Source organism: Pseudophryne corroboree, chromosome 5 (assembly GCF_028390025.1).
Source record: "Pseudophryne corroboree isolate aPseCor3 chromosome 5, aPseCor3.hap2, whole genome shotgun sequence".
Taxonomy (NCBI): domain Eukaryota; kingdom Metazoa; phylum Chordata; class Amphibia; order Anura; family Myobatrachidae; genus Pseudophryne; species Pseudophryne corroboree.
In genome coordinates, this window is record NC_086448.1 from 37,490,703 (window position 1) to 37,517,006 (window position 26,304).

The 26,304-nt window shown below is 45.8% G+C and overlaps 1 protein-coding gene across 1 annotated transcript in view; it reads left to right on the forward strand.

The window, feature by feature from the left end:
• The first annotated feature begins 483 nt into the window (after window positions 1–483).
• Window positions 484–26,304, forward strand: part of KCNK9 (potassium two pore domain channel subfamily K member 9) — a 182,048-nt gene continuing 156,227 nt past the window's right edge. The window contains exon 1 of the mRNA XM_063921222.1: window positions 484–2,579. Within this exon, the coding sequence (XP_063777292.1) occupies window positions 1,988–2,579 (592 nt within the window). The 5' untranslated portion in view covers window positions 484–1,987. The remainder of the gene's footprint in view (window positions 2,580–26,304) is intronic.

Sequence of the window (26,304 nt, forward strand, 5' to 3'; positions counted from 1 at the left end):
GCAGCTTCTGATCTTGTGCCAGCCCGGTCAGTATGACACACACACACACACACACACACACACACACACACACACACACACACACACACACACACACACACACACACACACACACACACACACACACACACACACACATCAACAGATGCAGCTTCCATCCCAGCCAGCAGATACAGATAATGTCCCACAGATTGCAAAGTCACAACCTCCTCTGTCCTAGATTGTCTCCATCCTCTCTTTTTTTTCCTCCTCCAGCGTTCAAAGCATTTTCCCAGTGATGTTCAGTGTGACATTGTCCACTCTCCCTCTTTCCTTTCCCTTTCTATAGCTTCATCATCATTAATGCAGACGATTTAAATCCCCCCCACCCCACCCCTCCCTTTAAACACCAGCCCACGTGGTGCTGGCTCCCAGTGATTCCCTGAAGAATTAATTTATGCTGGGGAGGGGAGTGGTGCTGGGAAGACATTGAGGGAGGAGAGTTGGAGGAGCAGGGAGAGAAGGAAACAGAATGTAGTGTAGAGTTGCAAGGGGATGATCGGAGGGAGAGAGGAAATGCACAAGGTGGTTTGGTTGGCATTAGAACCAGAGGGGACCAGATGTGTCACTGAAGCCATATGCATGTTGCACCCCCAGTTCCCAGGTACAACAAGTGCTGCTGAGATCAACTCCAAATAAATCCACCTCTCTTCTCCCAGATCCAAAAGCAGAGGCTGTGCAGTTCCTGGGATGAGATGTGCAGCTGCAGAGCTCTGTGGGAAAGAAGACCTGACATCATGCACTCACCTGGGTGCCTAGATTGCTGATCTCTAGTTGATGTAGGGTACAGATGACCCGGTGGTCTACACACAAACCTGCGTTGGCTGCTCCCTGTCTCAGCATTGTCTGGTCTTCATGTACTTAGTCCAGAGAAACTGCATTCCTGTGTTAGATGTGTGCCAGAGGACGAAAAGACAGACTGGATTCTGGTTATTTCCCAATATAACCTAATTGATGGGGGTTTCCACTGTGCACTATCCATCAGGTGTCCTCTGCATCTCACCCTGAAAAGAAGAACGCGCTTAAGGCTGGTGGACCCACTCTTCATCTCCGGGACTCCTCCTGTGTAACTCCGGATTCTGAGCAATGTCCTCTGCTGCTGCTTCAAACAGGATTACACTGGAATAAGTTGCATTTAGCAACCTACAATGATGCTGATGTATTCACACTTCAGCTGATTCCTTCTGCTTTCTCCTTGCCCAGAAACAGAGAGAGAGAGAGAGAGAGAGAGAGAGAGAGAGAGAGAGAGAGAGATAACGAGTTAACAGTTATGATGTGAGAGGACAATGGGTTTACTCCAGATGGAATCTGTCAAAGAATAGGAACAGTGACAGTTTTGATGACCTTCTTGGTCCCACACAAGGAACAGGAGCTTCTTTAGAAAGAAAGAGCTTCCTCAGGGGGTACTGTAATGTCCGGTAGCCAGTTCCAAGTAGACAGCTGGAGAGTTGACATCATCTAAATCATTTTATGAAGAAAAGCTGTATTTTTTTTAAAGACCTTACAACTACAGAGACACCCACCTTGCGAATGGAATTTCTAGAGTAAGGTTAATGGAGTCAACTACTCTCCCTTCTGTAAGTTGAATGTCTCCCCTATTACTTAGAAACCACCACAAATGATAACTTATTTAGCAGCCAACCTTTTCAAGGACTGGTTATTTCCCCTTAAGGTGACACAGAAGAAGGCTTTTGTGTTCAAGGGGCAGCCACCATCGTTGGGACAAGCCTTCTCCAGTCCTGATTTATGGGTACAAAACCAAATACTACATTGGATTCAGCGCTCCCATATTTTGCACTCTTGGTTCTGCCTTAACTCCCGGATCTGGTGGCCCAAGAAGAACACCAAGGGCTGCCGCAGCAGTAGTAGTGGAGGAGGAGGAGGAGGAAGGCTTGCAGCCACAGGGTAAAGGAGAGGAAAAGCCAACAGCCAGAGGGTGGTCTTGTTGATGGCACTCCGCACCGGGGCGGCTTGGTTTGGGCAAGTCCTGAACCGAGCCTCCAGGCTGCAGGGAACCTGGTCCAGGAGATCCAGTAGCCTCCTGTGTCTCTCCTCATCCCAGGAGCACGAGCAGGGAGTGGGGAGAGGTGACCAGCCCTGCATCCACCACCACCACCACCACCACAGCCACCCCCTCCACTCCCACTCTCCAGGTGCCCAGCCCAGCCATTGCTGCCTGCAACTTCCCAGTGGCTGCTGCGCCCTCTCAGACAGGACGGGGGGACATGATCCCCTCACCAGCCGGTTGCTGGCGGCCATGAAGCGGCAGAACGTGAGGACTTTGTCCCTCATCATCTGCACGTTCACCTATCTGCTGGTGGGGGCCGCTGTCTTTGATGCCCTGGAGTCTGACTACGAGATGCGAGAGGAAGAGAAGCTCAAAGCCGAGGAAATCCGCCTTAAAGGGAAGTATAACATCACCAGCGAGGACTACCGGCAGCTGGAACTGGTCATCATGCAATCTGAGCCCCACCGGGCCGGGGTCCAGTGGAAATTTGCTGGCTCGTTTTACTTTGCCATTACAGTCATTACTACTATAGGTAAGTGACATTTGGGGAGGGTGGGGTGACTGGTGGGGGTCTAAGCGACGCTTCATAGTTTGACACACTTTAATTATTATGAAACACGTTTTTGAAGAACATAAAGTGTACTATAGAACTTGCACATTCATCTATTGGTAACACTTTCATAGTCCTCCTGGCTTGGTGGTCTCCCATCTTTTAGTAGTACAACTAGTGTTGTCTTACATGCTTGGTGGTCTCCCATTTTCTAATGTTAGAACTTGCTTAGTCCTTCATGCTTGGTGGTCACCATTCTTTCAGGAGTTGAACTTGCATAGTCCTTAGTGCTTGGTAGTCACTCATCTTCTAGTAGTAGTTATATATCTAAATCATGGACATTCAGCTATTGGGACACTACAAGTCTAAGCATGCCCTGTTAGCAAGATAATTGGTCTTTCCTACATCACTAGAGAGCCACAGGTTGCTGTATGAAATGCCAGTATACCTTCATAATAAGGCTCTGCGTTGTGCTTCTTGTCATCTGGTCTCTTAGGTTTCTAAAATTGTGCCTTAGGGTCACGTTAGCAATAATAGCATAATGTGTGATACAGTATATCACTGCTCACTGTGATACAGCAATGTGCCATAAGAACTTGGATAGTGTGCATGCAAAATACTGAATGCTTTAATGGTGGGTGGGTGGGTGGGGGGGGGGGGGCGACTTGGATTTTAGATTTTATAATCAAAATTCTAAAGTTTTCATGGAAATTGATGCAACCGCACTTTGATGTTACTGTGATGTTACTATACAGCTGTAGAACGGTGTTCTTTATCCTTTCGTGCCTCAGGTAAAGTTTTGAGAAGTTGCAAAGTCTCAATCTTTTTTTAGACTCGTTTCTTTGCAGACTTTTCATTTGTCGTTTCCCTGTGAGTCCATAGAATTCTGGGCTTTCTGGTCTGTTTGGGTCTGTAGATGGATCGGTGCTCAGGAGATCGTATTAAAACAAGCAGATTTGTTTGTGTCGATCCATTAAATGAATCATTAACCAGCAGATTTGTAATTTTCTAAGTGACCATTGATTTTTCTCTCTGTGAAATGCCTGGGGGCTGGAGGCTGCAGCTGAAATGAGCAAACGGAGGGGAATGAGTAGGGTTCCCAGCCTAGAGGCCAGAGAGGCCAAATATCCACACCCAACACCAATGAATCCACTGCTCACTTGTCTTTATAATAGATGATAGATAGATAGATAGATAGATAGATAGATAGATAGATAGATAGATAGATAGATAGACAGATAGGCTGATTCGGTGCCTTCCTCACATATGCCTTATATTATATTTCCATATGCCACCAAATTTTGTGGAATCACATGTCCTTTTATCAAGGCAGCATATTTTTTTAAATATATTGCTATATATACACACACACATATATATATATATATATATATATATTATCTACATATACTGTAGATAGTTAAATATATATATATATATATATATATTCATATCACTCGATCTATCTTTATATCTATAAACACAAAGTGTGTTTGAAAGTCAGGTGATATGTTAGAAGTTGCAGACGTTATCAGTGAAATATACAGTACTTCAGAACCATGTACTAATGTACGTTAGTATACTGTATGAGGTGCAAGTCTAATTCGCTGGATATTCTGTTACATAATATTACATTTATGTATGTATGGTATCATTGCCTTGTCTAATTCCCATGGAATTTTTAATCGTTGTGCATACAGGGTTTTGTGAAACATGTTGGCACCGTACAAAGTGAAATTCGCAGAATTAGGTCATGCCGACGATCTGGGTTGTATGGGGAACGTTATTTGTATTAAAGCTGCTTCCAGTAGACGCTCACAACATTAACAAAACTGTGTGTTTGTTTGTGTGTGTGTGTGTGTGTCTGTCTGTCTGTCTGTCTATCTATCTATATATACTGTAGTGAGTGTGGTGCTGAAAGAACAGTTCCCAATAATCTATCTATCTATCTATCTATCTATCTATCTATCTATCTATCTATCTATCATCTACTGGATACTTTATTCTAGGAGTGCTGCATAAAGTATTATCATGAGCTTATATATTATGTTCAGTACAACAATATACACTCATTTGTGTACAGGAGTACAGTTTACCCTCTTTTATCTCCGCTTTCAATAACTCTTTAACCCTTCCACTACCAATTTTTTCTACTTCACTTCATGCTCTCCCTCTCTCTCACCATTGATTTAATCCACTTGTCATCTCTCCTTCCATCCCCTTGGAAAATAAGTGGAAAGTATTGCATAAAACTATAAACCTAGCATGTGTGTGTGTGAGTGTGTGTGTGTGTGTGTGTGTGTGTGTGTGTGTGTGTGTGTGATTTATTGGAGGTGTGCGGAGAATGCACACTGATTGCCAATGTTGGACGTTCTCTGCCATGCACCCCAGGGCACTTAGCCCGGTGAGGGTCACTTTGGGTAGAATTGTTTCTCTGTTGGGGTTCCTCGGCTGGAGAATTCAGTTGTGATCTCCCCTCTCCCCTCCTGGGACCGGAGTGTGTTACTCTCAGACAATGCAGCCACCATACTCTCTGTGTGATATTGCAATACTCCAATACTTCCCAGAAAGTGTTGGCTGTGCCATTATCACTATTATATCTGCTAGCCGGGGAGGGAGAGATGCAGTCATTGAACTTGTAACACAATCAATCTCTGCCTGTCCTGTAACGTTGTGTAAGGGGTGTGGGGTGTGGAAAGGGTGTTTAAATCTCTTTTGCTAATATTTTCCAGTGTTTCCATCCATCTCGGGGTCACTTCTAATGGGGTACACTGGACCAGGAGCAAGCAGCACCAATATTCTAGTATCATTAATTATTGTATACCTTATCTTATATACTGTAACGTGGCTGCATATCCCAGTATGTGCTAGAGGAGTGTGGTGCTGAACGGACAGCTCCCAATAAGTGGTGCTGAACCGACAGCTCCCAACAAGCCTCTGCATGCAGCGCATCCTTCCTCTCTCTCTCTCTCTCTCTCTCTCTCTCTCTCATCCCCCCCTTCTCTCTCTCTCTCTCTCTCTCTCTCTCTCTCTCTCTCGCGCTCTCTCCCCTCCCCAATGCATGTAAGATGTAGTACATCTTGTGAGTCCATAGCTCGGGGCTTGCCCCTGTCCTAGTGCAATCAGCAATTTCCAATAATGTCCCATCATTTAACAATTAAATACAATATGTGATTACGGTGGATTAGTCTGGCAGCATAAGACAATGCTTCATTGTTTGCAATTATGATAATCAAACCAACCTGCCCAATGTTATAACCCATTACTCAGGCTTGATGGAGATTGTCTGCATTATATTTTCCTGCAGAGCTTATATGACAGTGTGTGGAGTCTTTGCACGAGTATTCATACTGTAGACAAGTTTTCATAATACAGAAATAACTATTTTAGTCCCTTACAGGCGTTAGATCAAATGAGTATTTATTGTACTGTAGGTAACTACAGCTTTACTTGGTTGCTTGGAGAGGTACTGTATACACTACAGTATAGTAGCACAGACGTAACAGAAACACTTATTTGTAAAATACCAGATAAAGCAAGACAGCTTTATATAATATTATAGCAATTATCTGGGCAACTAGGACAGAAGCATCTTAACCCATCAACTACAGTATATATGGATGATGAAGACTGTCCTTGTGTCACTGTAGGAACAAATCAGTGTTTAATGTTCTAACATAGAACTTTGTGGGCTATGATTAGAGGCAGTGAAGGTCGGCTGTAGAGATAAAAGAAGATGTAAAACAGAGAAAGCATTAAATATTATTAGACAAGCAACACAGGATATTTTAGGATGAATGGCTCTTAAAATACAAACACAGTGTATATATATATATATATATATATATATATATGTGTGTGTATATATATATATATATGAGTATATATATATGAATATATATATATATATATATACATAGCATGTTCTGTACAAAATATACACAACATTCCCTCATTTCATCCTATTTATTTTACTCTTCAGCAATAAACATAAGGAACAGAGATCACTGGGTCAGTGGAAAGGGCTCTGTTTGAAGCTATTTATAAGTGAACAGTATATGATTGTTGTCCTCTCATACTGTAATACAAGGCAGCCCAGTAGGTATTGTTATGTAACATGTAGAGTTCTGCCTGTGTACCCTGCACCCTCTCTCTGGCCATACCAGCTGATGTAACGCTCTCTCGGTCTGGCACACTCTATTTGTTGGGAGAATTTTGATTGAAGTTGACACTTTCTCAGCATTCTCAGCACAGGATCTTTTGTCACGTTTTCCTGTGTTTCATAATTGTGTCAATTCATCTTACAACGCCACATGAATATTTTTAGATTATCCCAGGACTAGGCATGAGCGATAAGACTCAGTAAATTCATTGTGACGCAGTAGAACCTGTGGCAGAAGTCATGCTCAATTGGGGGCTGATTGGCCTGGTCATGTGGGGGTGCAAATATGGCAACCTACAGCAGAGTAGAGCTGCGTTGGACAGTGTGGGGCTGATTCAGACTCAGGCGGATGTTTTACACTGTACTTAAAATAACATTGTCCCCACTTTAACTGCATGATTGTAATTGAAGTAGGTGGATGTTATACAAAATGAAAAACATGCTGCAATAATGTACACTGAAAGACCTCATGTTTTCCTCTGTGCGCGTCCAGGCTCCTCTCTCTGTGTGTCTGACGTCATACACACGTGTGTCATGATGGGTCACAGTATTGCTGGACTGGAGACACAGCCATGCGCTGAAGCCAGCACCTAACAGCTGTGTAATCACTAACAGCCTGCCGGGAATATTCAGCCAGCCCAGCTCTCTGACAATTTCGGCAGAGCTCGTGGTGTGCCGAAAATTCCCTTGATACAGGCTTGATAGCAGGCCCCTTGGAACCATGCGGGCCCCCTGGGATCCACAGGGCCCTGAGCAACCGCTTTGGTTGCCTTGTGGTAAATCCGCTACTGACCCCACCCAAATCTAAATCTCTCTGCACATTGTACATCTGCCCACTTGCATTGCTGCATGGTTTAACCAGGATGCACAGTTACCTTTATTTTGCATTGCTTCCAAATCTGAACCAGCTTCTATAAGTGCTTGAACTCTAAGTACAGTAGACAACGTGAAACATCAGTTCATTGAGCTAGGGATCATACCGTACAGTACATTCCACATGCTTGTATCTATGATGCTCTGATTGTGATGCTCTACATACACATACGGTTATGTCTTAAGCTGGTCACACATGCCCAGTTTATGTATTAAAAGCCACTATGATTGTTAGGGAGGGGCTGCAGTCATAATTCTCAGTGTTATGATCTGATGAAAATATAAATTTGATGAATTCTCTGCATTTGTACTGTACAATAAAATTAAACCAGACAACATTTTTGTAGTTGATTATATTATAATGCTACCCTGTACTACCTCTAACTGAATACAAGAAACCTGTATGATCCATTTATCCACATCCTCACGGAGTTGTAATACAGTCATATAGCTGAACAGGGGGAGTTATAAATTGTCTAGCAAATAGAGGTGCTTCAACTGATCCAGACAATCTGAAAAGTAGGGGTTGGCAGGCTACTAGAAATCAGAGTCTGGGTGTTGCACATTAGGAGAAGGCCTCAGGAAGCCACAAAAACATTGACCCTGCTTGACATTGCTGTTTCTAGCTCCTATATAATTCTAGCTCCTATGTAATTATGTGGTTAATTATTGTATCTCAATGGTACAAACCAACACATAAGTAGTTGGTTGCTGTAACACACTCACGCAGGTGCAGTAAGTAGCTGATGGGGTTAGTACACCACCAATTGTCCAGGTTTCTGGCAATAAATGGTAGGGTGATGTCTAATTTGGAGATGTGTGGGAATATCGAGAACATGGGTGGTCATTCCGAGTTGTTCGCTCGTTATTTTTCTTTCGCAACGGAGCGATTAGTCGCTGATGCGCATGCGCAATGTCCACAGTGCGACTGCGCCAAGTAAATTTGCTATGCAGTTTGGTATTTTACTCATGGCATTACAAGGTTTTTTCTTCGTTCTGGTGATCGTAATGTGATTGACAGGAAGTGGGTGTTTCTGGGCGGAAACTGGCCGTTTTATGGGTGTGTGCGAAAAAACGCTACCGTTTCTGGGAAAAACGCGGGAGTGGCTGGAGAAACGGGGGAGTGTCTGGGCGAACGCTGGGTGTGTTTGTGACGTCAAACCAGGAACGACACTGACTGAACTGATCGCAGATGCCGAGTAAGTCTGGAGCTACTCAGAAACTGCTAAGAAGTGTCTATTCGCAATTCTGCTAATCTTTCGTTCGCAATTTTGATAAGCTAAGATTCACTCCCAGTAGGCGCCGGCTTAGTGTGTGCAATGCTGCTAAAAGCAGCTTGCGAGCGAACAACTCGGAATGAGGGCCATGGTCTGGATAGATTGTGTGAGGTCTGTTCTGAGTGAAGAGAGTGGGCCCTTTAATCTGCCTCTATTGTTCTGGAATGTTGTAGAAGGCTACTGAAGCGGTTCTAATCTCTCACTGTTTCTCTTTAATAAGTAAGAGGTCTCAGCTTCGGTGGGGCTCAGCCACACGAGCGTAATATTTGTGTTACATTCCAAATGGGATGACAAGATTTCTGCGGCCATTTCCGCTCAGTCTCTACTCAGATGGTTCTTTCTTTTTAATGATGAACACAAAGATAATTTCCCTTAAAAATAAACTGGAAGGAAATATAATGTAATGTTTTTTTCTTCACATGATATAAAATGATTTCCAGCACCTGGTAAAGTCAACTGTAGCCCGTAGGGGATGTGAAAACCATTTTCTGGAACTATAATTCCCAGCATTACCAAAGAGATAAGCCTGATGCTATATACTGTTATACATAGATTGAAACGTTGATGGGTGTATGTTTTATGTTCTTAGGTTTCATTTACTAGTAGACTTTTCTTCAATTTATTGGTGGGGTATTTATGATAACTTTGTGAGAGATAAAGTGGAGAGAGATAAAGTGAGAGATAAAGTGGGGAAAGACAAAGCTGAGAGAGATAAAGTGTAGGGAGATAACTAACAATCAGCTTCTGTCATGTTACAGGCTGTGTTCAAAAATTGACACGAGCTGATTGGTTGGTACTTTATCTCTCTCCACGTATATCTCTCCAAGTTTTGATAAATACGCCCCACTGAAACATCAATGCTAGTAAATGAGTAAGCAACAGTGTAACATACTGTACACAGAGCCTTTAGGTACTCAGAAAATGTATCACTTTGGTTCATAGTTATTTTGCTACTTTTTAAGTTGCTTTTGTAGGTATCAAGGCAGCTAACGTGGCATATACAGGTCAGACACACCGGGGACTTGGTAGCAAATTACAGGAGATTCTCCAGTTGCTTATATTTGTCCACCAGTTTTCTGTAAGCTGTTTTGGCAGCAGAATCTGGGCCAATTCATGCTCAATACAAGGTTAAGTCTGATGGTTTGTTTAGCACTGGAAATCTCTCTCTTTTAATAGAACAGAGGATCTGGGAACGTGGCCCTCATTCCGAGTTGTTCGCTCGTTCTTTTTCATCTCATCGCAGTGAAAATCCGCTTAGTACGCATGCGCAATGTTCGCACTGCGACTGCGCCAAGTAACTTTACTATGAAGAAAGTATTTTTACTCACGGCTTTTTCTTCGCTCCGGCGATCGTAATGTGATTGACAGGAAATGGGTGTTACTGGGCGGAAACACGGCGTTTCAGGGGCGTGTGGCTGAAAACGCTACCGTTTCCGGAAAAAACGCAGGAGTGGCCGGGGAAACGGTGGGAGTGCCTGGGCGAACGCTGGGTGTGTTTGTGACGTCAACCAGGAACGACAAGCACTGAAATGATCGCACAGGCAGAGTAAGTCTGGAGCTACTCTGAAACTGCTAAGTAGTTAGTAATCGCAATATTGCGAATACATCGGTCGCAATTTTAAGAAGCTAAGATTCACTCCCAGTAGGCGGCGGCTTAGCGTGTGTAACTCTGCTAAATTCGCCTTGCGACCGATCAACTCGGAATGAGGGCCAATAATCGTAGACACCAGGGATTGCTGATCACATATGATGTGGATATTGTGATCCGAATCTTCACTGCAGAAGCAGGTCAGTGTAAGGTCCGGGGTGAAGCTGAATTATCTACAACAGTTTCAGTCGCTAACACCATATGTACAGTATGTTTTATTTGGTCATCGCTTGTCGGCTGAACTAATGCACAGCTTGCCGAGACTCTAGGAACTAGTGACATCACTCAGTCATGCATGGATAATATGGACTAAAAAACATCTGAACACATGGCTGTCCTGGTTCCTTATATGCAAGGCTGGATTTAAAGGGCCAGTTTATTATTGCAATGCGATCTGGGCATGATATTAGTACCCAAGATGGCATGGCGGGATGCGCATACATTGGGCGGATGTATGAAGTCACAGTCACAGGGGCCTTGAAAGGATTCCGTCCCTCCGATGTGCTCGGAGTGGCAGTTGGACTAATGTGCATGCACAGCCCCACTGACCACCTATGAGTGGTGGCCACTGCCAAGAAGCGTTCCTGGCACTGGCGTATCTATAATGGGTGTAGTGTGTGCGGTGCCCACGGGCCCCTGAGTACAGAGGGGGCCCCCACCGCACATGCTGCACCCATGTTTTGAATACCTACTCCTGCGGAGTCCCACACCAATGTCAGCAGCGCTGTGGTATCACCTTGAAAATGGAGCAGAGGCATTCTGTGAAAGCGCAGTAGAGAAATCCCTGGGAAAATGGCCGCCTCACCATTTTCCCGGTGATTTGCGCATGCACAGTAGAGTCTGAGCTCTCTAATGCTCAGACTATCCAGTGCTACTGGCAGAGAGGAGGAGGACCAAATGGAGGAGGCTGCACATGGGACTCCTCCTCTCTTAAAGCGCCCCTGGTTCCTAGGGAACCATCTCCCAGCTAATTCTGCAATGTGTAGCCCAGAGGCTGCAGCGACTAATGCCATCTTCAGATGGCGGAAGCTGCAGGGGCCAAACTCCAGAACCTGGCAGCATTGCATCCTACATAGAAACCAAGGGGGCTTGCAGCTGCAGGTGGGAATGGAGGGATCGCAGCAGTTATCGGGGGATACTAAATATTTGCAGTTTCCCCTGAAAATGGGTGTTCTCCGGTGATTAAGTTGAAAATAGTTAATAATAAATGGACCCAAAGTGCAACATTGGATGAAAATGATGAAGAGATTATGTGCGTTGCGGAGGTGGTGTGGCCAGTGCTGTGTGGGTGTGTCCATTGCTGTGTGGGTGTGTCCAATGCTGTCTGGTTGTGGCCAGTATCATGTGGGTGACTACATTCCCTACACAACCCCAATGTCTCCCAAAATACCTCAAAGTAGAAAAACTGCATCATTTTGAGAGGAAAGTAGAAATACAGTTTTAATACTCATCCTGTATAGTCAGCCGTGTGGAAGGTTGGGTACCTGGTCGTCAATATGATGTCATTATACAGGGACTATTTTTATGTGGAGGCCTAAAGCTATAGCCCCCTCCTCTCCATTGTTAATCTGGGCCCTGCTCATTTGGGTGTACTAAGCAAGGTGTCTCGTGCCTCAGTGATGTCACCAGTTTATAGCAAATTAATAGGCTGCATTCTCATGACCATTGGTTCAATCCACACCATGGCTGACTACACTGTAAATGGATAATAGGTACCTTTCAAATAATAATAATAATAATAATAATAATAATAATAATAATAATAATATTATATATTATATTTACATACAGCAGTATTATGGGCAGTACAACCGTGGGCCTGGCCTGGGGACAAGGCCCAGGGGGCATCATGATTTCTGCCTGGTGGCATCTGTGCCCAGATCATTTTTTTCCACCTGTAGAGGGACCTGGCTGCCCGGTGCCCAGCTTCCTGCTCACAGCCCCATCTTGTGTGACACCATGATGTCATGTATGCTTCGGAGGTGGGCAGCGGGGGCTGCTCCCTAGGGCAGTAGTGCCTTAGTCAAGGCGTTGCTTGTATTGGTATTATATAAATGTAAACATTGATAGAGGACTCTCCAAACCTTAATTCGCTATCGGACCGCTTCAGTGGTAAAATATTGGATGCATTGTTCTGCCAGTTTATGGAGGTCAAACTATTTACATTGAAGATGTTAAATTAGGACAAGAGGGAAGAGGACAGGTCTGAGACGCCAGCTGGAAGCACGGTGGCTGAGGAGGAAATAGAGCTGCACTAACGTATTGGGTGATGTACATCATAATGTGGAGTATAAAGCCGTAATAGAAAAGTTTCAAATATTTATATAAGTTGGTAAATAATATATATGTAAGCAACGTGTTCTAATGTCTCATCGCCTCATTTATACCAGATGGAACACTTTTGTCTTAGACGTTTGGCACGATCAGGGGGCCCTCAGAACCATGGGCTGATCACGTCACGTGACCTGTGATTTGCAAATCCTTATGGAGAGCATAACAGACGTGTGATTTATCAACCGCTGTCTGCTCCCGAGTCACCTCCCCTTTGTTACCATTTGCCTGAGCACTGTAAAATACATGTAGTGTTTATAACGTACATGCCGGCTGGAGAAACACTTTAAGCCCATCTAGTTTACGTATCTAAATATTCTTCTGCTCTTGGGCCTGGGGCCTGTGATTGCTTATTGCGCACAAGTGATGCTAATAAATGTATAAATACTAGCACATAATAAATACTGTCCACAACAGTATTATTATTCATCAGTTGTGACGTTATAATGCTTGTGTGGTCCTCTCTCTCCCTGCGTGATGTGTGGTGGTGAAGGGGGGGTGATTGCACTTGACACCCCACTTCCCCCCATCGACCCCTGGCTGACCACCCACCGGTGCCCACCCTGTGCGGGGTGCGTACCTGCTACGTGGTTATGCACATAGTCTATTTTTCTACGTTTTTGCACAGTGGGGGTTTGGCCACATCTCACTGCGTGACTACCCCCCAGCACAGTACCGGGGCCCAGCACAGCTGTTGGCGGCCCTAGTTACTAGAACACCTTGTGTTGTAATATAAAACTACAGTAATAGCATCTACTCGCTGCTGTAAATTATAGCGGGTGTTATTTATCCCATATGTAATGCTTGTGTTCCTAGTCTATGTGCAAATACTGACATTATTACTGTAGATTACCTATAATAGTTGGTGGCGACATTACCAAGTACGGCATACACAAATATTATTGAACAGAAAAGAACTCCACACAGTTTAAAAGAGAAAAAAATAGGTAGGAACGCAGGTTACTATGTCTTAAAATCCCCAGTTCCATAGATACTAACCCCTGCCCTGCCTGACTACATGGTGCCCCTTGTCATTACACTGGTTTGTATCCACCCCTCCCACGTTTGTCAAAAATAGACACATAAAAATGGTTGGACTGATCTGTGCCCCTGAAAACCCATAGGCCCCTAGGCAGAAGCCTAGTTTGTCTAACAGATTCTTTACCTGCCGCTGTACAGAAATGTACACATACATCTATCCCCAGATTACGCCAAAAAGCCCTGTATGGCGTTCCATGGACTTGGCAACTTTGCCGCACCGTGAGACTTTTCTAATATATGAATCTTAATCTGCAACTTTATGCCAGGTACTATACGACAAGAACACTAATCCTAAATACCTAGGGGTTGGGTCCGATATGCCGGCGGCTGGGATGCCGGCAGTCAAAATACATTGTGCGGCATCCCGATGTTGAGAATCCCCCAATGCCCCGCTAACCCTAGGCCTCCCTTCCCACAGCCTAAACCTAATCCCCCCTCCTGCAGCCTAACCCTCCCTGGTGGTGCCAATACCTAACCCTCCCTGGTGGCGCCTATACCTAACCCTCCTCCCCGCAGCCTAACCTAACCCTTCCACAGCTTACCTCTCAGGATCCCGGCAGTTGGGATTCCGGTGCGGAGATGGTGATCCTTGTGGGGATGCTGGCATCGGCATTCCGAGCAGTGTCAGGATTCCGGCAACAGCATGTCGACTGCTGGGAACCCGACCACCGGGATCCTGACTGGATCCCATACCTGGGGCCTGATTCAGGGTTGTTAGCAAAGCATAAAAAGCACACAACTGGGTAAAAACATGCTGCACTGCAGGTGGGCCAGATGTAACATGTGCAGAGAGAGTTAGATTTGGGTGGGTTATATTGTTTCTGTGCAGGGTAAATACTGGCTGTGCAGGGTAAATAATATTTAGGGGCAGATTCAATTACTCACTGTTTTTACCACACTGGTAAAGCTCCGGATTTAATGGCCGGAGCTATTCAATTATTAATTTCCCCACGTGATAAACCCACAGGTAAAATGCTTTAACCCATAAATTCTGTGCAAAGTGCCCAGAATCTATGGGTTGCCCCACGCGTTAAGCCCAGGGGGGGTCATTTTGCATGGATTTTTCCTCACAGCTCCTGACCTTCTGGGTCTCAATAAGTGAGGTAGCCCAGCCTTAATTGAATAACCCTGGGCTGACATTTAGCCGCATGGTGAACCCCGCGGCAAATTGAATCTACCCCTAAGTGTCATAATATGGGGCACAACTGTATGAAGTAATGCAAAGAATCGGTTCTTAGCCGCCATACAATAAGAAGCTGGTTCGTGTCTCACTTAGCTCTCGTTACCCTGCGCCGAATACATTTTTCATTTGCAAAGTGCCTCTCCAGTTTGGCTCAGGAAATTAGCTAACGTCACGTAAATAGCTTCCTGAGCTTGTCTGACATTATGACGTCAGTTAATGAGAAGTGCATTATATCTGGAGATGACGTCTGTTCACTTCGGAATCATGTTGCTCTTCCCTCGTGAGATAACACAACACAAAGATAATATTGTAAGTGCTGCCGTATCTGGCTGATAGATAGACCATATGCTCAACATACATTAGGACGACGGGTAAGAAAGGTCGACGGGTTGAAAAGGTCGACAATGGTTGATTTGTGGGGTTTTCTTTTACATGTTTTCCCAACATTTGCTGGATTTACTATGCACGATTGGGAATGCTAACCTGTCCGCAGCGTGGTGAGCGAAGCGAGCCCGTGAGGATATATATTTTTACTGATGGTGGTTACACATTATCAAACATATAAGATTTGACCGCTGTGTCGACCATTTGTATGTCGACCATTATCACAACGACCTTTTGACCCCGTTGAACTTTTGTATCCATCAACTTTGCCCACTGTTGACTTTTTAATCTTTTCCTACTTGTCGGCCTTTCGTACCTATAAGTTTAATGCATGTCGGCCATATGGCGTCGACCTATTGACTGCTGACCTACTAAATACTGTAGATCTTTAATACCACACCCAAGTGCTACATATAATAGGCCCTACACTTTACGCGATAACACTGAAAGATATGAACGATCTCGTTCATTAATGAATGAGATATCGTTCATATCGCTCAGTGTGTATGCACCAGCGATGAACGATGCGCGGCCCCCGCGTTCGTCCATCGTTGGTGTCGGCTCATTTATACATGCATGCCAATATGGGCAATCTCGTCCGTATTAGCATACAGGGCTATGGGGCCGGGTGACGGGGGGAGTGAAGAAACTTGACTCCCCCCGTCACTCCCCTACCCCCACCACTGTGACGCCCGTCTGCCGTATTGGCCGTTGGCACCTCGACGGAAAATGCCCAGTGTGTAGGGCCCATAAGGCTCCAATTACACGGGAGAAACTGATTAATACTTATTTTTTAAACATACCTAAAAATAGATATCTATATCTCACAAGAGATGATCCAGCTTTGAGAAAATGAAGACGTAGCAGAGAGAGAGAGAGAGAGAGAGAGAGAGAGAGAAAGAGAGATGCGGAATGGGATGTGACAGTGACTGAAGGCAGACAGTCAGATACGAGATTGGAAAATACCCAACGGCACAGAAAGAAATGAACACAAAGTCTTAAACAAAAAGCCTTGTAGTTGATTTCTTCATTGCTCTGTGTCATCCTCAGTCCTTGCTGCATCGCAGCTGCCTAGAATGCCATTTACACCCTTTTGTACTTGCAAGGGTGTTACTACCATAGGTGCAGCGGGTGCAGCTGCTGTGGCGCTCACAGATGAGGGGACCTGTCTCCCGTGCTTCTACGTGAGGTTTGTTTATGCTGTTGGGAGGTAGAAGGGGCCCCTGCATATATTGCTGCGGGTCCCAGACATGACTGATTATGCCCCTGTATAATGACCTCCCTCGTGTACAGGGGAAGGGGAACATTCAGATCTGATCGCTGCTATGCATTTTCACACAGCGGGCAATCAGGTCATAACTGCGCATGCGTATGCACCGCAATGTGCACGCGCGTCGGACAATAACAACGGGTATCGCCGGTCAGCGACGGGATGGTGCAAAAATTCCATTCGCACGGGCGTTCGCTGGGTGATTGACAGGAAGTGGACGTCTGTGGGTGGTATCTGACCGTTTACTGGGAGTGTCCTGAAAAACATCTTTTTGGTCCCGGAATTGACGTCAGACACCCGCCCTGCAAACACCTGCGTTTTCCCAAACACTCCGAGAAAACGGTCCGTTGCCACCCATAAACGCCCTCTTTCTGTCAATTACCTGGCGATTGGCTGTGTGAATGGATACTTCGTTAAATCCACTGCTCAGTACCGATCCTCTTTGTACCCGTACGACACGCCTGCGCATTGCGGTGCATACGCAGGCGCAGTTTTGACAAGTTTTGACCTGATCGCAGCGCTGCAAAAAATAGCTAGCGTGCGATCAACTCATAATGACCCCCATTGTCCTTGTGTGATGTCTCCCTTGTTTTGAGAATAATGGCACCCCAAATAAATCCACTGTCTTATTAAGTAACATAACTTAGGGGTGTATTTATGAAGAGGTGATAACTCTAAACTCTGCTAGAGATAGAGACCTTTTTCCAATTTATAAAAAGATAATGGCAGCAGTAGCTTGTGCCGAGTATCGCCAGCCGCGGCCAGTGCAAAGCAAGAATATGTACTGCTGCAGACGTGTTATAGCTATCTCATGGTGATACAGTATGTGTGTGCGGCTGGTGTAGCAGTAAGAGTATCACACCGGAGGATCGCTCGCCTGGCCTGTGAAAAACTACTGATGAATCCTGACAGTCAGGTTACCTACAGCGGTATCCCACTGGTCAAAATCCCAGTAAGAACTTTAACCCTATCCCTAACCCACGCCTCCTGCAGCCTAACCCTAATCGCCCCTCCCACAGCCTAACCCTAACCCCCCACAACTCAACCCTAACCCCCCCCGAAGCCTAATCCTACCCCAACCCCCGCAGCCTAACCCTAACCTCTCCCATCCCCACAGCATAACCCTAACCCTCCTCCTAGTGCCCAAACATACCCTAACCCCAGTACTTACTGTCAGGATCCTGACTGTTGAGATTCTGCTGACAGTATTCTGACTGGGATACAGGGGGTCATTCGGACCTGATTACTGCTGTGCGTTTTTGCACAGCGAGCGATCAGATCCGACTACGCATGCGTATACACTGCAGTGCATCGGTGCATCGCACAACAGCATCGGGCATCGGTGCCTAGCAACGAGATGGTGCGAAAAAACCAGATTGTGCGGGCGATCGCAAGGTGACTGACAGGAAGAGGCCGTTTGTGGGTGGCAACTGTTTTGCAGGAGTGTCTGGAAAAACGCAGGCGGGCTCTGGTGTTTGGAGGGAGGGTGTCTGGCTCCGGCCCCCATCACCAGGAATCCATTGCAGCGGCTGAGTAAGTCCTGGGCTGCGCGGAGACTGCACACACTGATGTTTGTGCAGCTCTGCTAAAGAAACGAACGCACACTTGCCCAGACTTTACCCCTCCCCCTGTAGAGGGCGACTACCTAATCGTCTGAATTACCCCCACTGACTGGCAGCATCCTGACCTCATCCTATGAGTTGCATTGCTTTTATACAGGCACGGAACACCTTGATAACTACAACATTACAATATGAGTGTCTGTGATGAAAATAGGGTACCGGGCATACATGAAATCAGATATAAGACTAGCCATCACCCATCTCTCATCATGATACCAGCTAAACATTTAGTACGTAATGGGGGTCATTCTGAGTTGATCGCTCGCTAGCAACTTTTTGCAGCGCTACGATCAGATAGTCTCCGCCTATGGGGGAGTGTATTTTTGCTTTGCAAGTGTGCGAACACATGTGCAGCCGAGCGGTACAAAAAAGTTTTTTGCAGTTTCTGAGTAGCTCTGGACTTACTCAGCCGCTGCGATCACTTCAGTCTTTTTGATCCCGGAATTGACGTCAGACACCCGCCCTGCAAACGCTTGGACATGCCTGCGTATTTTTCCAAACACACCCAGAAAACGGTCAGTTGACACCCACAAACGCCCTCTTCCTGTCAATCACCTTGCGATCGGCTGTGCGAATGGATTCTTCACTAAATCCATCGCCCAGCACCGATCCTCTTTGTACTCGTACGACGCACCTGCGCATTGCGGTGCATACGCATGCGCAGTTTTGCCAAGATTTAACCTGATCGCAGCGCTGCAAAAGTTGCTAGCGAGCGATCAAATCGGAATGATCCCCAAATGTGAGGTCAACCAGGTCTTCTTTGCAATGTGCTTATGATATGTAGCTACAGCGGGTGCAGAGGGTGTCATTGCAAAGTATAGGCATCACTCCTGATGTCACCTATAATGTGTACATCCACACTGCGGTAACCAAGGCTATCCCCCATCTTACTGAATGCAGTGCACACACACGCTAGTTGTCGCTTTTTCATGGCATGCATGCCTAACACGCTGCAGCGCCGGCACGGCTGTACAAGAACACGTTTACATCCGTGTAAGGACTGAGATGCCCACTGTCAGCGTCCATAGATGCTGAAATACCAGTTGGGCACCATCAAAACTTCCATCACCCTATGGCAGGTGCGGACTCTCCATCCGAGTGTAGGCTCCTACTGAATGTACTGTAAGTGGTTGAGCGACACTCAATACATTTGCAAGTCCTTAATAAGTCCAGGTATCTCCCGTGCGCCTTGATTGCAATTCCGACTCTGTGTGCACACTATCTGGATGGCGTAGATGCACGTACAGAAAAACAAAAACATTCCACTGCGTCCGACATTGGCAGTTCTGTGACCCAGAATCAGGCCACAGTGGGGACAAAGTAGTATTGCTGTTAAACGCCCATGCTTAGGAGCCCTAGATATTGCATACCTCCCAACTTTTCACTAGGAGAAAGAGGGACCCACGCGCGGCGAAGCTCCCGAAAAAGGGGCATGACCTATGAAAAGGGGGCGTGGCTTTGTGGAGGACCCGCGCTCACGAGCCATGCCCCGTTTTCGTCACTGAGGGGGGCATGCTCAGCGCTCTGTGAGCCGCTAGCATGCCCCCTCTCCAGTGAATAGACGCTGTGTGCATGCGCGCAGCTTCTATTCACCGCTGCTCTGCTAAGCAAGGCAGCGAGAGACAGAACCTCCCAACTGCCCCCCCCCCCCCCACTGCGGGACACTGTGGCCCACGGGTGGGACTGCGGGACAGTCCCCAAAAATGGGACAGTCCCGCGAAAATCAGGACAGTTGGGAGGTATGGATATTGTATCTACTGACAACAAAGGAGATATACCCTGTTTGAGGTTTCTTTACTAAGCCCTGGAGATATAAAGTGGAGGGAGATCAAGTATCAGCCAATCAGCTCCTAACGGTCATTTTTCAAACATAGGCCCAGACTTATCAAGTGATAAATAGTACGGTGATAACGTAGCAACCAATCAGCATCTAACTGTCATTGTTCAAACATAGGCCCTCATTCCGAGTTGATCGGTCGCAAGGCGAATTTAGCAGAGTTACACACGCTAAGCCGCCGCCTACTGGGAGTGTATCTTAGCATCTTAAAATTGCGACCGATGTATTCGCAATATTGCGATCACAAACTACTTAGCAGTTTTAGAGTAGCTCCACACTTACTCTGCCTGTGCGATCAGTTCAGTGCTTGTCGTTCCTGGTTTGACGTCACAAACACACCCAGCGTTCGCCCAACCACTCCCCCGCTTCTCCGGCCACTCCTGCGTTTTTTCCGGAAACGGTAGCGTTTTCAGCCACACGCCCATAAAACGCCGTGTTTCCGCCCAGTAACACCCATTTCCTGTCAATCACATTACGATCGCCGGAGCGAGGAAAAAGCCGTGAGTAAAAATACTATCTTCATAGCAAAGATACTTGGCGCAGTCGCAGTGCGAATATTGCGCATGCGCACTATGCGGAATTTCACTGCGATGCGATGAAAAATACCGAGCGAACGACTCGGAATGAGGGCCATAGCCTGTAACATGGCACTTAGGAGCTGATTGGCTGATACTGTATCTCTCTCCAAGGCTTAGTAAATAGACCCCTTAATCTCTAAATTGTAATGTAATGAGCTGTAATAAAACGTAGGAATCTTTCATTAACTGTACTGTAGCTACTTTTTTTTTTTCTAATTATTTTTATGGAAAATATGTCACAAAGTTAATTTCCATTTTGTGTTTCTGTAAATGTTTCAATATTTAAATGCTCAATGAAGGTGTTATGTTCCTGAAGGGAAAAATAATTATCTGCCTTTTTATAATCATAGTTGGAGACAAGTGTATAACCTGCAGTTTAGTTCTCAGAATGGTGCACAATTCATTAAATGATGTTTTCATCAACGACTTTTATTTTTAAATAGAATCTGCTTATCTTACAATACTGAATGTTTACAAATGTCAAAAGGGAGGAACTACAGTCTTGGTGCATTGACAAATACATACATAAATAAATACATAAATAAATAAATAAACCTGTATAAATCCGCAAAGTTAGGTACAAAACAGTGGTATAAATTCAGGTAATCTTCACGCTGTCGCTACACTACCTCTATGCTATAAGCTCTCTCTTTATGCCTGGTTGCTGCTTTTGAGCTGAATGTATCTTTTCCCTATGTATGTTATCAGCGCAACTGCGTCCAGGTCTAAGTGAGCCCCTCATTGGGCCGCATGGACTGTGGCATTCAGAGGGCTGGACTGGCCATCTGGCAAATACCAGCAGAGCCGATGGCCCGCTCCGCTCTAAAAGTTTGGCTCAGCTGCTTGGCTTCTGAGACAGGGAGTGGTCAAACAGCACCGCCTCCTGGCGCTCCGTGTGGGTGTCTGACATACAGAGACACGGGGTCATGCTGTAAGGCCCCGCCCTGTGAGCATTTACCACGCCCATTGCCGCATGCGCGTCTGTGGTGCGTTTATCCACTAGAATGCCAGGGCTGTTTTAGAGCCCCATTCTGTCCCTGGGGGCGTTACATTATCCAGGAACATTGCAGCGCTTTATACAGAAGCTGACCTGTGCTTGGTATTCTGGATAGTTATTTTGCCATAGCGTTATACCGGGGGAGCATTACGGTGAGAATGTTAGCCCGCTTTACGTCACATTCATGCCATAAATGTTGCCCATTTTATCTTCTGTTTGGAATTAATTTGATTGATTGTAATGCAATTTGTATTTATTATTAATTCCATAGAGGTGGCATTAGCTAGAGTACCAGTTGTAATCCCTTTCTTCTGTGAATGTCCCTAATCCCCCCTCCCCCAGACCTGCGGAGCGGAGTGGCCGTGGTGGGGGCTGGATTTTGTTCAGGCAGTTTAACAGCGATTACTCAGGACATTTGTGATGTTTCCCTTATTTAGGCATTCATGGGGTCATCATGCGTCATGAGAGATGAATTTGGAAGAAGGTGGACCCATCAGCAGGAAGTCCAAAGTCCAGACCTCTGCTGACATATAATCGTTTCATAGATGAAGGTTCTAAAGGTCTACTGCAGTCGTACTATATAATTTGGACTCTCGTCACCTGATGTAAAATCAAATATTTTTCTGATTAAAACAATTCATATTTTCCCCAGTTTGATCCTTATGATACAAGTTTCAGTGTCAGTGCTGAATGCTACCAGGCGTGATGGTGGACTTAAGTTATAGCTGAAAGACCTCACAGGGTGACATACTGAAATATATCTATAGGCGTTCCTATACCGTGTCATCGCTTATGACTAACGGAGGTAATTTAATTTCCTACATGGTTATTCCAGTGACAGGTGCGGTGAAAGCTGGAAGCCGCAGTAGATGGCGAGGAAGCTGTCACATACTGTAGGCCTTGGGTAAGGTGGACTGTGTAATGAGAGATTGGGGGAGGCGAGAGGACATAGGAGAGAAAGTCAGAGTACAGTATACCATGGGAATAGAATTATTAATATATGCACCACTCCTATTATATAATGACATGGCCTGTTTGATATATTTTTATTAGAGTTTCACAGGCGTAAGAAAGAGAAGGTGCCAGCAAGTGCAGGGGGTAATATTATGGGCAGACTAGACGGGCCAAGTGGTTCTTATCTGCCGTCAAATTCTGGATTTCTATGTAATATGAAAATACTATATTTCATACAGCACTCACATGCAATTTACTAAACACACAATAGTAATATATACTAGGGAAGGGCCCTGGTGTCTGCCCACTGCTCTGCCCCTCCCCCACTCAGTCCCGCCCCATCCCCATGTCATCATCCCAACCCCATACTTACCATGTTCCCAGTGGTGCATTCCTTCCTGGTAAACTAGGTCTATCCCATTGGGGTGCATGCTCCCTTGCAGTGGCGGACATTGGGGTGCATGCTCCCTTGCAGTGGCGGACATTGGGGTGCATGCTCCCTTGCAGTGGCGGACATTGGCGTGCATGCTCCCTAGCAGTGGTAGCTGTTGGCGTGCACACTTCCTAGCAGTGGGAGACATTGGGGTGTACGCTCCCTAGCAGTGGTAGCTGTTGGTGTGCACACTTCCTAGCAGTGGGAGACATTGGGGTGTATTCTCCCTAGCAGTGGTAGCTGTTGGCGTGCACACTTCCTAGCAGTGGGGGACATTGGGGTGTATTCTCCCTAGCAGTGGTAGCTGTTGGTGTGCACACTTCCTAGCAGTGGGAGACATTGGGGTGTATTCTCCCTAGCAGTGGTAGCTGTTTGCGTGCACACTTCCTAGCAGTGGGGGACATTGGGGTGTACGCTCCCTAGCAGTGGTAGCTGTTGGTGTGCACACTTCCTAGCAGTGGGAGACATTGGGGTGTATTCTCCCTAGCAGTGGTAGCTGTTGGCGTGCACACTTCCTAGCAGTGGGAGACATGGGGGTGTATTCTCCCTAGCAGTGGTAGCTGTTGGCGTGCACACTTCCTAGCAGTGGGAGACATGGGGGTGTACGCTCCCTAGCAGTGGAGGACATTGGTGTGCACACTTCCTAGCAATGGGAGACATTGGGGTGTACGCTCCCTAGCAGTGGTAGCTGTTTGCGTGCACACTTTGTAGCAGTGGGAGACATTGGGGTGTACGCTCCCTAGCAGTGGTAGCTGTTGGCGTGCATACTTCGTAGCAGTGGGTGACATTGGGGTGTACGCTCCCTAGCAGTGGTAGCTGTTGGCGTGCATACTTCGTAGCAGTGGGAGACATTGGGGAGCACGCTCCCTAGCAGTGGAGGACATTGGTGTGCACACTTCCTAGCAGTGGGAGACATGGGGGTGTACGCTCCCTAGCAGTTGTAGCTGTTTGCGTGCACACTTTGTAGCAGTGGGAGACATTGGGGTGCATGCTCCCTAGCAGTAGTAGCTGTTGGCGTGCACACTTCCTAGCAGTGGGAGACATGGGGGTGCACGCTCCCTAGCAGTAGTAGCTGTTGGCGTGCACACTTCCTAGCAGTGGGAGACATTGGGGTGCATGCTCCCTAGCAGTAGTAGCTGTTGGCGTGCACACTTCGTAGCAGTGGGAGACATGGGGGTGCACGCTCCCTAGCAGTTGTAGCTGTTGGCGTGCACACTTTGTAGCAGTGAGAGACATTGGGGTGTACGCTCCCTAGCAGTGGTAGCTGTTGGCGTGCATACTAGAGATGTGAGCCGGACCATTTTTGATGGCTTTGGTTCTAATTCGTAGGAGGGTTTTGATTTTGCATAAACCTCCTCACTGGTTTTGGATACGCTCGAATTCCCCCCGTGGAGGGGAGGAGCAGCATCAGACTTTTATTATATAGGATTAGAGATGTGCGCTGGACCATTTTTGCTGGTTTTGGTTCCTCTTTGCCGTCTGTTTTTTGTTTTGACAAATGATGTGTCTGGTGTTAGTTTTGTATTTTTTTTTTTTAATTTGTAAAAAAAAGCTAAAATCACATCATTTGGGCCTTTTTCCCCCCTACGGTAGTATTAACCTCAATATCATTAATTTCCAGTGATTTCCAGTTAATTTTGACCACCACACAACTCACAATATTGTTTTCATCCTGTTTAGGCTAAATGCTGAAGCGAGCTGTCTGGATACTAGGTGACAGAGCAGCGGCACAAACACACAGCAGTTTATAGCACATCTATGAAACCTTGCTACACAGCAGTGACAGGAAGGAAAAGTGTTGCAAGATGTAATTGTCCTTGGGCTTTTCAACCACCCTTATATTGGATATTAAAAAGAGTATGCACAGTTTAACAAACCAAGCACTTCAGCGACAGTAACTGCCACTTTTGTGGCATAAGTGCTTGGTTTGTTTGTGCCTCCACAAACTAATTTTTTGAAAGGACTACTGTACCTTCAATCACTAATGAGGAGGTTGATTATGAGGGTGTTAATTACATTATAGTCTAATAAAATAAATTGAATGTACTCAAGGCAAATTACGTAACTTAAAAGAGGTGCCTAGTTGGCTAACATCCCTACCCCTACTAAATTTGGCCATACAAATGGAGCAAATGCCTTTACAAACATCAGGATTTGGGTAAAGATAAATCCACACCCAAGATATGGCTCTTTTGGTCTTATACTCAGGCATCACAATGGCTTTCTTTTCATAATGCTCAAGAACTGCAGCCACTGGTGGCTGAGTTACATAAACAACATCATCAACAACGTTATCCTCAGTGTCAGATAGTAGTAGTACACACATACCCCCCTCATCCTGTTACACTTCCACACAAGCATCCTCAATTTCTATTATGTCCTAATCACTATTTATACTTGTACTGCTCCCCACATGTGCAGATGGTGCAGATATGGTGGAAAGAGTTGAAAGAGGCTTCTCTATAAAGACAGTGTGAAAATTTCAGACTGACACATAGCTAATGTAGGCAACTCTGACTCTCCTGTTCGGAACACACAGTTTGTTCTACTGCCTTATTGGTTTTTATTTTTTGACACCTCTTCTAGACTCTGAGTGCAAAGGTCTTGCATTGTCCTAAGCAGGGCTTAAAGTGGTCCTTGTGAGGTGGTGGAACTCATGGAGGAGGACCATGGAGGCAATAGGACCTGAGGAAGGAGTAGGTGGCTGCAGCTCATCAGTAACACTAGTGCCGCCTGTATCATCGATTGGCAGAGATGATGGGGTGGGCTTTTCTGTTGGAATTACTGTGCAGGGAAATGGAGATGGTGGAACTAGTTCCCCCTACCATTACAGGTGGTGGAACTCAGTTCCACCTCATTCCCCCTCACTTTAACACCTAGTCCTGAGAGGCAGAAGAAGAGGCCTCACGGACAGTTTCAGACCCACCACTCATAAATAGATGCTAAGGCCTGAACCTTTCCTTGCCACTGCGTGTACAGTTTTTTTTGTAATACTCTGCATACTGTATCAGTGACGTGTGGTGGGGTGAGGCAAAGCCTTTCCTGTCATACTAACGTATACGCCAGAGTTTTGACTAAATAAAGTATATGAAATGTACAAAGAATATATTTGCATCA